The 16009-nt window shown below is 35.2% G+C and overlaps 1 protein-coding gene across 1 annotated transcript; it reads right to left on the reverse strand.

Annotated features, from left to right (window-relative positions):
- Positions 1-892: 892 nt before the first annotated feature.
- On the reverse strand, positions 893-15029 carry LOC140754820 (glycine receptor subunit alpha-2). Its single transcript, XM_073089933.1, has 9 exons — positions 15005-15029; positions 7269-7689; positions 6470-6653; positions 4548-4774; positions 4051-4133; positions 3649-3783; positions 3038-3214; positions 2489-2694; positions 893-2221 (listed from the first exon to the last, which is right to left on the reverse strand). Exons 2-9 carry the CDS (start codon positions 7364-7366, stop codon positions 2048-2050), a joined length of 1284 nt encoding a protein of 427 aa, XP_072946034.1. The 5' UTR covers positions 7367-7689; positions 15005-15029; the 3' UTR covers positions 893-2047.
- Positions 15030-16009: the final 980 nt, after the last annotated feature.

Below are 16009 nucleotides of genomic sequence, written 5' to 3' on the forward strand. Positions count from 1 at the left end.
ATCTGTGATCGATTTCAGATAGAAATCTTGTTTTATATGACGTTGATGACAAATGTCCATAAACGGCACTGAGTACCTAACCATTAGGTACTTGTTCTCTGTATAATTTTATAAAAAAACTTAAATGTTTTAATAAAATAATGTAACATATATTTATAAGACAAAAACCAGAAGTCAAATATTATTTAAATACAACGTTTCATTCCAATCATAGGAGCACGTTGAAGAAATTATTACATTTTTAATATTCTATGAAACATTTTGTACTTGCGATACAAACCCTTAAATAATCAACTATAAATAGAGAACTAAGGAACTCTAAAAACATTATACTGAACGTAGACATAGAGTAGCCATAGATATCGTAATGGATGTCGTATTGTCTGGCTGGATTACGTAATAGACTGGGCTTGTAATAAATACCAGGATTTAAATATTTTTGGTTTTGGAATTAGAAGCAGCAAACGAGGTCTTCATATTAAACGGTCACTGCTCTTCTTGGACGAATGTCTACTTACTTGTTGTTAGTTGTGGCGTAGGTAACTTTCACCATTAAGGGAAACATCCTCACGGGATGTCAATGAGAAATAAAGTAAAACTCCTTATGTATGAACCAGTACCTGACAGATACTACCGGCACCTGCCTCACCTCATTCTAACATAAAGAAGGTAGTTTTGTTTTCTGGTGAAAGGGTGTGGAATCCGCGTGATTTACATATAATTGGCTTTAAAAATCGAGAATACATCGTCACAAATTGGTGTTAGTGTGACATTAGTTTTGAAATAGGTTCTGTTTTATTAGAAAATCTTGATTAAAAAAATTCTAACTGATATCTTTTCTCGGAAAGCTCAAGACATAAAAATATAACAATAATAAATAAAACTTCCGTAATATACACTAAATAAACTTTATTTTGAATTACAATTAACTTAACACTACTTCAAGTGCAACGACTCTCTTATTATAAACAAATTAAAAATTAATTAATTAATTGGTTAAAGTCAGTTACAATCTAGAAACAAGCAGAAACAGAACAGCATTTTCGACACATTTCACAAAATTTACATAGACAAGAGTCACAGTTGCTTTTTGAGACGAAAACTACTGTTTTATCAATAAAACTATACATTATGAACAAATAATATAATTAAAGTTACGACTTAAAGTTTACGTGGTCATGAGTCAAGTTTCTAAAATATAAATTATGATAAATATTGTTAATTTACAATGTTACAATCTAGAAACAGAACGGTATTTTCATAAATTTCCTCAACTTTTCGTAGCCTATTTATGAGATGTTTTAAGGAATACAAATAGACATTTTCTTAACATCATATTTTATATTATACTTACACGACCTTGTCGGACTGTTTAGTCCTATCGAGTACATTGCCTATTCCCAGATTTTATGCATACAGTAAAAGTACAATATCCTTTTAAAATTACGAGAACAGACACAAAATAATATAAATTCCTTTAAAAATCTCAGACAACCAGTTTCAGTTATTTGTCGAGGTAAATAATAATAATACAGACCTAGTACCTATATAATCTACTTTAAAATCGAGAATCAAAAAAGCATTTGCAAGGCATTCCTCAACACTTGGTTATGTAACATTTTACAGTCTAAGATTTTGTCGTTTGATTTAAATAATATCTTAATATTTAAATCCCATAATCAACACATTGTATCAATTAATTAAAGTCTATGAAAGAAACTTAGTTCTGAATAAATCGTTATAATATCTATCTTAACCTACTTAACTAAGTAGAAACTCATGATCATAACAATCTTTGCCAATTAAACCATAATTTACTTGAACCAATACTGCATTATGTAACTCTAGAACTATGTGAACATGCTTAAGTGAGAATGCTCAAGTGAGTTACAGTAGAATACCAACTGATGGTACCAAAATTTAAAAAGAGGTTTTTCTCATTTACAAATAACATTATAAAGCGTATTACAAATGATCTTAATGCATCAAAAACACCCAAGCAAATATCTTAAACACACTTAAAGCATAAAAAGTTCTTCAAACGAATTTATAAAAAAGTAGACCAGTAGACAACATTAAGGATGAAGAAGGAGAAAGGGAAGAAGAAACGAGAGAACCTGTCGATGTAGACAGCTGTCTCCCTCCCACCGCAGAATGTGTCGTACTGTGGTAACGTTGCTGACGTTGACGCTCTGGCATCCACTGAATTTGGGAAGATGTGCTGAAGAAGAGAATAGGGTGATACTCAATCACTTCATAGCCTTATGACCCGGTCTTGACAGCAAGTGTAGCATGCTTAATCAAAAGGTTGATCATCAACATAATATAACCTTTCTTAGGCCTCACAAAATCACTACTTTAATGTTTCTTTTAGGTTTTCTTACTTTATGTGGCCAAATTATTGTTAAGACGTGACGCCATCAAAGCGCGTTATAAAGTATCAAAAGCTAAGCTATATTTTCTTCCAATATCTACTGATAGTACTTACCTTGTAAGCGTCAAGTTCTCTTGTCAAGTCCTCATCAGAATACCCTTTCATCGCCTTAGTGGCCACAGGGCCCATGTAGTTATTGACCACGGCAAATTCAAACAGGGAGAGGAACACGAAGACAGAACAAGAAGACATCCACACGTCGATAGCTTTGACGTAAGACACCGGTGGCAGACTCTGCTGGGATTGAGTGTTTTGGGTGGCTGAAATACAAAGTAATATGGTATTTAACATTTCGACTTTGACCTCAACTGCTTGCTAACACAAGCTTGGTAAGAAAATAAAATTATACGAGACATTCCACGAGTAATTTAGTCCTTAAGGGTTGCAACATAAATAATTGACGCAAAGAACACAGTAGGACCTTAATCCTTTTGAGGTCACATATCTCTATTAGGGAGAAAGTACTCTCTTTAAAGCCTATCACGATGCTTACCAAATTTCATACTAACGAACCTACTCCGTGAAATTCACGCAAAAATCACAAAAAGTGAAAAAAAATGTTCCTTTGAAGAATCTTTTGAAAAATGTATGCTAAATATTTACCTAAAGTAAGTAGCGAGGTAACTCCCAAAGTGACCCTGGCAGGGATGGCTTCAGGTTTAATCCAGAAAGAGATCCAGGACATCACGACGATCAAGGCGGATGGTATGTACGTGTGGAATAAGTGATAGCCGAGACGACGACGCAGGTTGAACACGACGGCTAGGCATGTGAAGTTGCCTGTAAAAATCATTGAAGTTCCTTAGTCACATTCTCATTACCGTTTTAATTTTGAAACCTTCCATATTCCTATGGTGTCCTCTTGTAATATGATGTCATACGTTTGCCATAGTTTCGTCTTATACAATTTAATAAATAATTGTTATATGAAATAGTAAATCATTAAGACCATATCCTATTGTTACTTATAAAATAAGTATTATATTTTGTAGTCCTGTCTTTAATAAACTTATGACTCAGGTGATTATTTTATTTTTTGATAATCGCGTAAAGGTGTCACATGTATTTTACCTCATATCCATACATGCAAAATACGAAAATAAGGATCAATGCGAGCCCCAATCACATAATATAAGTTGTACAATGTGCAGCCGTATTCTAATGACAAGATATAGGTACTTTCAGATATTACTTAATATAAAGGACTGACTTACCAGTAGAATATTCGATAGTGCAGTCAGCAGTATAGTTATTGGATATATCCAGTTGGGGCAATTCAATGTCCGGGTTTACAACTAAAGGGTCCGTCATATTCCATATGAACACTAGGTCGTGAACTGTGTGTGATACTGAAATGAAATTTGGTCGTTTTGAATCATTGTCAAATACTATTACAATTATTAACGTATCAGGTAATATTGATGGCGATATGGTAAATGTTTGGTTGGCACGTATAATCTATTTTGATTTTCGTCAATTCGTCATTACACAGAAACTAAAAGGGTGTAAACCAATCGGTGGCGTTTCTACCAGAAGAGTGCAACCACCCTAGTATACATAAAGAAGTATACAAAAATCCAATAGACTAATAATAAAAAATACAAGAAAATACTTACAACTTTCTATCATCATGGAACAACTTTGTGTGTCGTGGGGATATGATTCAAACTTCATCGCGCACGATAGCACCAGGGTCAGCCTGAAAATGAGAGGTTTAACAAAGTATTCATCAGATTTACTTAGATCTAATCTAATATTGGAACAGAAACCATGATATATGATATTATTATACCCCATATTGTAAAGATCATATTTTCCTTATTCTTCGACGTTTTAAAAAATAATTTTACCACTTGATTTAATCGTGACGGAAAACAATTTAATAGAAAAATCATTCCAAAGTTAACGTTATCAAACGCTTGTGAAGTCTATCAAATTCTTCTTGCAAAATTCAACTATGGCTTTCAGTGTTATATATCTGAGAGGTTGTAAAGTAAAAATAAACCATATCCGAACGTATCTTAAAATGGGGAGTAACAACCGTAGTTTTTGGAAACCAAATTTAAAAAATATTTCATTACTTAAACTTTTGATGAATATAGCTAAAACTTACTTTGACATATACAGCAGCGTTTTATCATGATATAACCATAAATAGTGGTTGGGTATGCTCATTTCATGGAAGGTGACTTTCTTCGCGTTTTTAAAAAAGCAATCTGGTCTCCAGATCTTGTTCAACCAGTCCACGTCTAGAATTCTGTACTCTTCGTGCATATTTTCTGGTAACCTTAATCGAGGATCTCTCCAGGATTGCGCAAGAAATATATCCGCTACATAAGTCTGAAACAGCGTAATAAATAATTAAACGATTAATACTACAATCTTGAAAGAAAGAGACAGGGCTTAGATATAGAAGTGAAATGCCTGTCTAGATAAAATCAAGAGTAATGTTAATATTAATAACCTTCGTGAGATATTTATATAAAAAATAGTTACTACAGGCCACAATTCTTCAGATTTGTCAAAGACCTCTAGATGATTCTCAGATAACTTAAAATTACTTAAGTTATCCTTTCAAGCCTGAGTCCATACACTTATTTATACCCTAGTAATATCACACGGAACAATCTTTTCAAAAATATCGCAGGTAAGAGGCAAACAGGCCGCCTGAATCAATCAGGGCGATGAATAAAGGTCGGAAAAAGAGTTCTCATATCAACAAAAAGTGTTATGGTAAGATCTTAAAGAATTTAGAAACGATACACAGACATTGTCGTAAGTATTTTTGAAATCATAACAATATAGTGCATGCTCACGTTTACAAATTGTAAGGCCAATAAGATCGATAGAACGTAGGTTGAAATCCAGTTACATGCTTCTTGATTACTTTGTTGCAATAAACCTGTCAATACTTTTGCCAGTATTTTATAAAACATTTCAACATTCCATACTAGATAAAACTTTAACACTATCTGACAGACATTACTTAGCTTAAAGTAATTAAACTATAATCATGAAATTTTGCACAACAATTCATAATAACTAGACCTACGTTCAATTTTGTGAGGATCGAATTAGGGCATGAAAATTTGTTTTATAATAATGAAACTATCAAATACTGAATCAAATGTTGTTGTTACTCATAGCTTAACAAACTAAAATCACTCTTAAATTCTAATACCGAGTAAATAAAAGTAAAAATTGTCAAAACAAAAATATGACCCTAAGCTGTTTAAACATAAGAAGAAGTTTTACAAGTAAAACTAATCCTTGAGGCACACCTTGCTCTCACTTGGCCTCTGTGAAATCCACTTACAACCATTAGCCTTAGAAGCATCAATACATAATACTTTACAAACCAGTAGAGCATGCTGAAACTAATCCTGCTAACATATTACTAGTAAAGCCCTTCCATGTCATTGTTTTAGTTTTTCAGATTTCTGTATCACTGTATCAAATGCTTTAGTGAAATCCGTAAAAACTTTTTGATCTGATTCTATGTTGAATCTGCGACTTTCTCGAATGTGATTTCGAGATTTTGTTTTTCGAGTAATAAGTAGATAAAATTATTTCTTTATGTCTTTTAAAAAATCCATTCATTCATTATGTTATTATTCAAAGAAATAATTTGTCGTGACTTTTGGAAATTGTCTATGTTGTGCCCGCTAAATGTTTCAACATCCTATTTCATTATAAATATAAAGGGTGTTGAACAACAAATTAAAATTATTTCCACAGTCCAAATTCAATTTATTTTGAACATACTAACTTCATTTGTTTGTGAAAAAATTATGGATCAACTATGATGGTATACAAAAACAAATATTATCGTCACTTGCAATAAGGAACTATTTATTATGGCAAAACAAATGGAGTTCCACATTACGAATAACTCATTATATTCTAGTAGAATTCGTAAAGATTTCTTGTTAATCTTTAATTGAATACATTAAAATTGAATGTATTAACCTCGACTAGAACTAATCTGCGGCTTTTGTAACTAATAAGATGTCTAGAAAAATATTTTGGACTTACCATACTCTCTTCATTTATAGAATCCAAGGACAACACAGTAACATGAAAGTACACTATAGTGGGCTGCCCCAACTGTTTTGGTGCTTTGTTCTTGTCATAATATTTGGCTTTCACTGGCAGTATGTCTCGAAGAGAGAGGCTCGACTCCGTCCTTACCTCCATCTCTTGATATGATGAATTAGCTCTGAAAACAGTAGGAATTTCTATATTACTACGATTAGATATGTAAACAGCTACAGTGGAAGGTAAGCGTGCTTTAAAGGTTGGTACAGGGCCAACTATTATCTTTGGATTGCTGTTAAGCCTTATCAAAGGCTTTATTTTGGTCACCGCAATTGATTCATTTCTTCTGTATTACTTACAAAATTATATAATATAATAATTATATATAATATAATGTATAATTATTTGGAATTGTGATATTCATTTAACGATATTAATTTGTTAAGTTGTGAAGACAAACATACATGTGTAGTCTACATCATACCAAAAATGTTGTAAAGATACACAGATTCCACGTGGTGAAAATAAACAGACGAGAAATAATATATTGAAAAAACACGCATGCGAGTATCTTGAGTGTTCTAATGAGCAAGTAAGGGACACACCTCTGTATACACATTTGGTAAGGAGGCGTTCCAGCTTAGTTCTCAAAGATAACAACGCAATTCTGGTCGACTTTAGATAGGACTCTAATCCTATCAGGGGTTGATTAGATGATCAGATCAGATCAGATGTCGCCACTACTACCAACCAGGTGCACTTCCAGAATATCGTTATCTATCTATTTTATACTTACAGAAAACTCACAGCCGCTTGCACCTTGCTCGCGTCTGTTTTCCTCAGCCACAACAACAGCATTGATAATAGCAAGTACATGTCCACTTTTATATCCATCTTCTTCTATAACACTAATATTTATCACTTGTAAGATGTTCTATTTTAAAATCACTGCATTGCACTTTTCCTAAATCATGTTCATTGTCTATATTTTGATTACTTTGAGTCTTTTGTATATTTGATTCACTTGTAACGTCCGTCGTTTTACTTTCAAGTTGTAAAATTCTTGCATTTATGACACTTTAGTAAAGTTTCCTTTTACAAACACTTTTGTTTGTCTACCCATTGTTAACTTTACCATTTTTATTTTTCCGATCCTCATAGGTTATAGGTTGAAAAATCATCACATATTCAATATATTATTTCTATTTGAATATTGTCTGGAAAAAGATAAGAATTTACTTTTCTTATGCCGTAGGCATCGAGTATATCGATGGCCGTAGGGTTTAGATTAAGTTAATGTAAATTTTACAGTTCTGCAATATTTAATTATACTTAAGTCGTTTTTATTTTTATTAGAGGAGAGATCTCCTACAGACTAGGTTTTACATAGTATAGTAATAATTAATCATTTTCATGTCGTTTAAGATCTAGATATGAGTTTACTGACAAATTTTACCAACTAAACCTAGGCAGGCAGGCACCTAACTAGATTTCCAGCTAACTTTAGAAAAATAAACCGTTATGTGGAAGGTATTGGCATTGACAGTGCCATATTTTTTTCATGTCAGGTTCTACAGAACAAGTATAATCTTCTTATAGGTATTGTTTGAACTTGTAAAGCCTTGCCTCTGTAGATATTATTATGAAAGTCTATATAGAGTCGTTCTGATGACGTCATACCGTGGAAGGTTTGAAGGTGGTGTGCAGGTGGTGTCTTATTAAGCTTGTGGTACCTATAGCTTTATAACCTCACCAACATTAGGTATATGAACTAAAGCTGCTAAACTAATCTTCAAATCACTTTAAGCAAAACTTACATACACAAATTATTGAAGATAAATTTAAAATTACTTAGCAGATAGTGTTTCTAAGAAAATAAATTCCCCGAAAAATAACTGACCTCAAATCAAATCAAATCATTTATTTTGCTTAATATAGGTACTCGTAAATACAGTTGTTATATCATCTCTCTCTTTGCGGGCTTAATAAGTTCAAGATTCGAAATTGGCCGTTCATAATTAATTAGACCTACAGTGATCATAGTGTCTATAATAAATGTGCTATTGAGGAATAAAAGCTTATTCGCGAGCCGAATGCGACCAGGAGGATTCACTTCTGGCTCCAGTTTTCGCTGCTCAGAAAATAGGAAATGGCACATGTTAGAGAATGGGCAAAGACCTTTTTGTACACTGATTTTCAAAGAGCTGCTCAAACCAGGGGCGGCTTAACCTATAGTGCAGGGTGTGCAATGCACACGGGCGCCAAAGTTAATAGGGGGAGGGGATCAGGCCTAGGGGGAGCCAGGGTTTCATTGCACACGGGCGCTACACGAGCTAGAACCTCCCTGGGCTCAAAACTCACGCTACTCCTTATGTTATGTACTGCGGTCCGCGACTGCACCAATGGCCCGCGAGTTTTCTCAGGTTGCGCACACCTGGACTGAAAGATTTTCGTATTCTCAACCCTATGCCTACAATAAAATGCATACTGAAGCAAGTTTAGAAACATGATAATGTATGTTGACTATTTCACACCACTTATATAAGGGCGAACAGGTGATAGAACTTGTAGGGATTCGTGACGACACGAAGTAAGGTTGACGCGGGTTTTTCACGTTGCGATGGTCGGAGACATAGGTACTCTCGGAAAAAACCTCGACGTGAAAATAAAGTGTAGAATCCTTGGCAGTATATTAAATATTGACTAGAATCCTTATTGATCGCACGGTTTCTCGATGGCAGCATCAAGCCTATTTCTAAGTATAAGAACAGAGTTAAGCATTTCTGTGTTCTGGTAAAAAGGATATTTTTGTATAGTAGAGCCTAACGATAGAGCTGACGTGCTCCCTGATGACATTTGCAACACCAGAGGAATCGCCATTACATCACCGGCTTTGAAGGAGAGCTCTTTTTACACCTATGGTGTGGTAAAAGAGCATGGTATGGTAAAACCGGTTCCACTTGGCTAACTAATCTGTGTCTGGTCATTTTTGTTGTGGTAGTTTCCATTTATTTCCGTTGTACTCAAAACAAAAGGAACATTACTACGGACAAACGTCTCATTTGTTTATTTTTTATTAAGAAAAATATATCATCATCGGCAACAAAATACTTATGTTGTAAATATAAGTCTTCCATAGTTAGTCAATAATGACTAAATATGGAGGACTTATAATATTTTTGCCAATAATGACTAAATATGGAGGACTTGTAATATTTTTTGCCAATAATGACTAAATATGGAGGACTTGTAATATTTTTTGCCAATAATGACTAAATATGGAGGACTTATAATATTTTTTGCTACATAAGTTTTGCTAATAAACATGTAACAGGCGCTCATAATTTTCTGGTGATGCGATTTTCTTAATAGAAGTAGCAAACAAGACTACAGTCTGGCGCCAGAAAATGTACAGTTTTGAAATTTGTAAATGAAATTTGTAACGTAGCGAAAATACCTCTGGAACTGAAAAATATAATGATGGAGGAAATAAAAGGATGGAGTGTGCTCATTTTTTTGCATGATTTCCGCGGAGAGAGCGGAGAGGATATTCCGGACTACTATCGGTCAGTGGCGAATTAAAAAAAAAATTAAGGTCTAGGCTGTACAGTTTTTGCCGCCCCTGTAGTTTATCAGATAAGGTAGTTTGCGCTCCTGTATTTTTTATTTTTTTGCTCGCCACGTCGGCTCAGAACATGTTTCCCGTTGTTTTTTTTGCTCGTCGCTAATTAGCAAAAAATAATTCGGTCCCCAAATTTGCCGCCCCAAAAATCTGCCGCCCTAAGCTGAAGCCTACCCAGTCTGCTAGTAAATCCGCCACTGCTATCGGTTAAAGTCCTAGGTGTTCGTCTGGGCACTCTTTGTCGGGACCACAGGTACACAAATTGCGCTTATCCGTGCCCCCTACGGATGAACTGCCCACCTGACTACAATATTTAATCACCTACTGTATGTTACCACCAAAAGATACTCCACATATTACGACATAATGACGCATTGCAGTATTATGCGTATGACTAGACTAAATTGCCTACTGATAGACTGCTCTGTTCATGATGTTGGAACTATTTATGTAAGTAATAGCTTTGTTCGCGACTACGTCCGATTTTTTATTTCTTCTACTAGGAGAAGTTACATTGCTGTAAACTTTTTATGCTTAATTGTTGGACGCAATCTCTTTTCGCAGCTTAGGAAGCTATATAGACCAACTTGCTCCAGTGAGAATTCTTGAAGACGGTTCAACAGTCCAAGACGGATGCTATCAAACCGCCTGTAAGACCTCCGACAATGTTCAACGACTGCCATCCAATTATAACAACCAGGACTAACGGCTTAACGTACCCTCTGGGCTAAGCGTGCATTAATTTAGATCTTAGCGGTCACCAAGCTAATTTCCGACCACGCCCTATGTTGCTTAACTTTGGATAATAGCTACTTACTCAAATCGCGGCTACGCGCACTTCACAGCATATAATGTATGGCAGTAGTACCTTCGCAGTGTTCTATTACCTTTACTGTAAATGTCACGCAATTTAAGAGACACAAAAACTATCTATCTCTCTCTCTCTCTCTCTGCCTATCTCCCTCTCCCTCTTTCTCTATGATGTAACTACGTATGTTACGATATATTTCATATTTTTCATCTATTAAAATGTCATTTAGCTACAAAAATAGTACCTATAATCCGCGACATAAGACTGCAACGTACTTACGCACGGATATGGGCTGTAAGGCTTCATTACCCAATACTGACAGACAATTTAATATAGTGTGAACCTTAGTTTATGAGGAGAATTGGAAATATTATCTTCAGAAATAGATTTGTGCCTTGTTACAGGTTTAGGCCACACGGTGCATTGTAGGTATGTGCAGCAGTGTCTGTAGTCTCGGGATCAGAATAGATGTGTTGCGGGGTTGCAGGCGGCTAGAGTGAGAGCTTGAATCATCCAACCAGTGACCTGGGAAGGACGACAATATATGTGGCCGCATATTGTCGTAAACACTCGAAGATGTGGTGAGCTTAAATGCTCACCTGGACTGAACCCGATAGAGGCACCATGCTCGAAAGACTTCAATTGTGTTCCGTTGAAGATCCATGAGTGCTTCAAGCAGCGCTGAGGATGGCCACAGTATAAAAACCACATCACCAGGGCTCCCACGGCACAAAATATACAAGATACCCCCTTGACAACAAATAAAAGTAGGTGTAGCATAAAGTAGCACATACGTACGATGGGTTCTGACATAGATAAAGGGACTGTATGTTCGTTTCATCATCATCATCAACCCATTACTGTCACACTGCTGGGCACGGGTCTCCTCTTATAATGAGAAGGATTAGGCCATAGTCCACAGCGCTGGCCAAGTGAGTATTGGAAGACTTCACATACATTGAGATGTTTTTTATAAATCTCTCAGGTATGCAAATTTCCTCACAATGTTTTCCTTCACCGTTTAGCGAGTGATAATTAATTTCTAATACGCACATAACTTTGAAAAATAGGTGCGTGCCTGGGATTTGAACCTCGGACGGACCCCACGATCGATAGGCCGAGTTTCTTAACCACTAGGCTATCACTGCTAATCTATATATGTTCGTTTGCTTCTTTTATTTCATAAAAAATATTTTAGGAAATTGACAAATAACACAAGCATGCCATCCACCTGCTGGTAAGCAGTTATTAGTCACCTTAACTAGGATAAAATTCTTTTCTAAGATATTGGAATGCCACGTGTCAGTTTCTAAAGCATAATTTGATACGATGTATCGTATTTCATTTAATTAATATCATTTTCCACTTTGCTTAAGCATGGATTCAGCGATTTAATTAATCCCGAATGCCGTAGAGTATGGCCTCGTAAGTCGAAACTAAACGACAAAATAAGGGCTCATTTCCCGGTGGATAGTCTGCCGTCATCAGCAAAATGCTTTGTCGATGGTGGCAAACTCTGAACATTATTTAGAAAATATCCACTGCCGTCTACGTCGAGCAACTTCAGCAAGCGGATTCGACTTGTAGACACATTTAGTTAGGTCGACAGCTGTACCATTAATATGAGTATACGTTCGTTCGAAAACGTTTAACGTTTACGAATTCGCTCATACAGCGCCCCCGTGGACCGTATCGGAACTAAAATTCCGCAGCATACGTTTAAAAAACGGAACTATAACACTATTAAAATTAAATTTAAAATTTAAAAATAGATTATTGTAAAATAGATATCTGTAAAATTAAATATCGTTACAATTGACTATTCAGTTTTTTAAAACTTATAATGTACTGTACGGAAGATGCTTGAATTATTGACGATCGACTGTCGACTGCGAACTCAGACGTTAAATGTTTGCACAGAGTTGGTAGTCTAAAGATGTTATTATAACTTTAGCATACAAGAGAATTCGCCTGACTTAACTATAAATAAGCCCTCAATTACATATATATACAATAAACGGCAAAATCCCCTTTTTGTATGAGTTTTCAGAAGTCTTGAAATTTAGCTAAAGTTTCCATGTAAAACTGAAAACTTGAAAAGTAACAAAAATTGATATTAAGTTTCTAAGGCCACCTTATTTACAAATACTTTTAGTTCTGGCTACTAACAGAACATTTACACGTCATCATAATAGTTAATAAATGTATCTATACTTTGAATGAATATATTTTCTTATGAATAGTCATATAAAATATAATAATAAAATTAAATAAATAAAATTATCAATCACATTAAAAAAGGTTTACATATGAAATATTCACCCACATAAACATATTTTTGATGAGATACCTACACTAGAAGAACCAGAAGAAGCAGGTAGGAATGAGTTTTGGTTTAAACTTAGGATTTGGAATAGACTTCCAGTAATCTTTCAATTTTAGTAAAACCTCCTTTGTTTTTTGAGATGTGCACTAATTTATTGGCTTTTAGACTTTAAAGGTGACTGAGGTATCTTCTGACATGCCCGAGAGTCCATAAAGCCCTCAAAAGTGCGAATTTTACTGCTCTACTGATTTGAGTAGCGTGGCTGACTGTGGCTAAATCTCGTTTTAAATTGTTAAACAAAATTAATAAAATAATTAATTAAACATAAAATAAATAATAAAATAATAATTAAATTAATGAAAAAATTAATTAAACAGAGAAAGTTAAATGTTTTCTTTTTTATAATATAGGAGTAGCAGACGCGCATGCAGTCCACCTGATGGTAGGTGGCTGCCGCCGCCCATGGACATCTGTGATCAACAGATAGGATTAGGTTAGGTTAGGTTTTCCTTGTCCCTGTAGTTCCGGGACTAGAATAGGGCTACGGTATCCCCTGCCTGACGTTGGAGGCGACTAAAAGGGGGCTTCCGGGGTTGCGGGCGGGTGGAAGCTCGAACTGTCCAGCAAGCGACCCCGGGATGGACGGCGGTATGTGTGGTCGCATACCGTCATAAACACTACATGGTGTGGGAGGAGCGAAAACTGCTCCCCCAGGGTAGAGCCCGTTGGGCATCGCGCTTGGAGGGCTCCGGTTGTGTTCCGTTGGAGATCCCGGAGTTCTCCAACAAGCGTTGTGAACGGCCACCGGGGGGGTTTTAGTGCGGTAAAAATCCCACATAACCCGGCGTCGCTCCCACGTCGTCGGGTACCTTTTGAAGGTTTCCCCCCTCGAGAAAAAAAAAGGTTAGGTTTTCCTACCTGAGGTCGGCCGAAGATGCGCCGCTACCCCTAAAGATTAAGCTGGAATGCCTCGTAAAAGTATGTTTCCCTTACCACACCCTTCAAACCAGAACACAGCAGCGGTTAACACTGCTGTTGTTAAGCAAATTGGCGTGGCTGTGGTGCCGCCGGAGTCGAACTACAATGCCATGACCTTTTAGTGTGTAGCAAACGGATCCCTTTCCAAAGTGAACGGGGTGTAGGCACATAGACCATAGTCCACCGCGCTGGCCAAGTGCGAATTGCTAGACTTCAGACACCTTTAAGAACTTCACTTTAAAGAACCCTCAGGTGTGTAGGACCTTCATTAAAATAAAGTTTCCTCGTGAACGGTTAAACGTCCACGGTTAAAACAAGAAATATTTAATTTCTAAATAACAGTAGAGTATAAATAGTATCTAGGTATAGTTATCCGTTCATATTCACTAGAACTTATAAGATGGTTTAACTTACACCGTGCATATCGTTTCAATTCTGTAAGTAAGTGGCTCCCTCTAACAAACGGGGAAAATGGCTGACAAGAATATTTTTTTCTATTAACTATTCACCACTGAATTTTATATTTATAACAGTTTTGACAACATTTAAATTTAAGAGTATTTTTATTTCATCTTGCTGTTATCATTCCAAACTAAACGTCTGGATGATTTTAATAGTAGTATCAATTGAACGTGGAGACCTTTATATAAAATATATTAAAAATCAATACAATTCAAATAAGTAGGTAAATGCAAAACTGTTCAATTTGATTTAAGGTATTACTGATAGATCCTACTTAGTTTATAATTTTGTTAATTATTAGATCCGTAGGAATGTACTTCAGAAAAACGTTACCTCGATCATAGCCACAGTAAATATTACGATTCGTTTAAAAATAAATCACTATTGCACTAATGATTAACTAAAACCGGTCACTGTCACAATATTAAGAATGTAAATACATATCAAATGTTTCTTATATTTATCTGACCACATTGTTCAAAATTACGCGGAACGCGCAAACCGACAGCGGCGCGCTTTGATACTGAAATACAGTCTGTAATAAGGTACAGTCGATAAGCGGGAGCGGAAAATGTAGCGATTTGAACACGGGTTAATTGACACGAATCTTTATGAGAAAAATAAAAAAACCTATTTATTGTTTTTAAAAGTTTATGGGCAAACAGATTATTAGGTAGTAAATGACTTGGAAACTTAAGCAAGTACTATTTATTTCTCTTAATATTCCTAATCGTGAGAAATAGCTTAAGAATGGTAAGTTATTCACAATGTTGGTTTTTTTCGTTTGCAAAATCATTTTATTTCAAAGTTAAGGGCACGGGAATATTCTATTATTTATTGTAAATTCAAATTAATTTGAAGCGCCATCTATCGCATCACAGACGCAGCTTGAACAAACGTGGCGACCATAAGGTTAAACGCAAGATAATATATAAAACAGCTCTTCTGAAATATTTTATAAAACTACATTTCGTGCCAATCTCTAAATTTTTCGAAGGCACAGTTGTAAAACAAAAGTAGTCGGGTTTCTTATTAGTCTGCCGCCCTACTCTATTAGCCATTTTTTTATTTTACACGTTGTAACTCAGAAACACCAAGTTTGATGCTCATATTATTTATCATCATATTAACGACACAGAAACAAAAGCAACGAATACAAACATTTCTAGCAATTAATACATAACTTTTGTGTTTTCCTTTTTTATTACATTATAAAGATATCCAACAAATACATCATATACAAAATCTGTAAAACAATTTAAACATCTACCTACTATTCAAAAGATGCAGTTTTTAAACATCCTATGTTATATCCTATGAATAGACAGAAAGAGATAC

This window comes from Epargyreus clarus, unplaced genomic scaffold (assembly GCF_041222505.1).
Source record: "Epargyreus clarus isolate Ecla_fem2 unplaced genomic scaffold, WU_Ecla_fem_2.2 ptg000031l, whole genome shotgun sequence".
Taxonomy (NCBI): Eukaryota; Metazoa; Arthropoda; class Insecta; order Lepidoptera; family Hesperiidae; genus Epargyreus; species Epargyreus clarus.

Bases quoted from the DNA above. Each gene is read 5' to 3' on its own strand.
- LOC140754820 (XM_073089933.1), bottom strand. From the start codon at position 7,366: ATGGATATAAAAGTGGACATGTACTTGCTATTATCAATGCTGTTGTTG. The intron at 3,784-4,050 runs GTAAGTATTTTC...ATTTCATTTCAG, and splicing joins TTCCATGATGATAGAAAGTT to TATCACACACAGTTCACGAC. The intron at 2,222-2,488 runs GTAAGTACTATC...TCTCTTCTTCAG, and splicing joins GAGAACTTGACGCTTACAAG to CACATCTTCCCAAATTCAGT.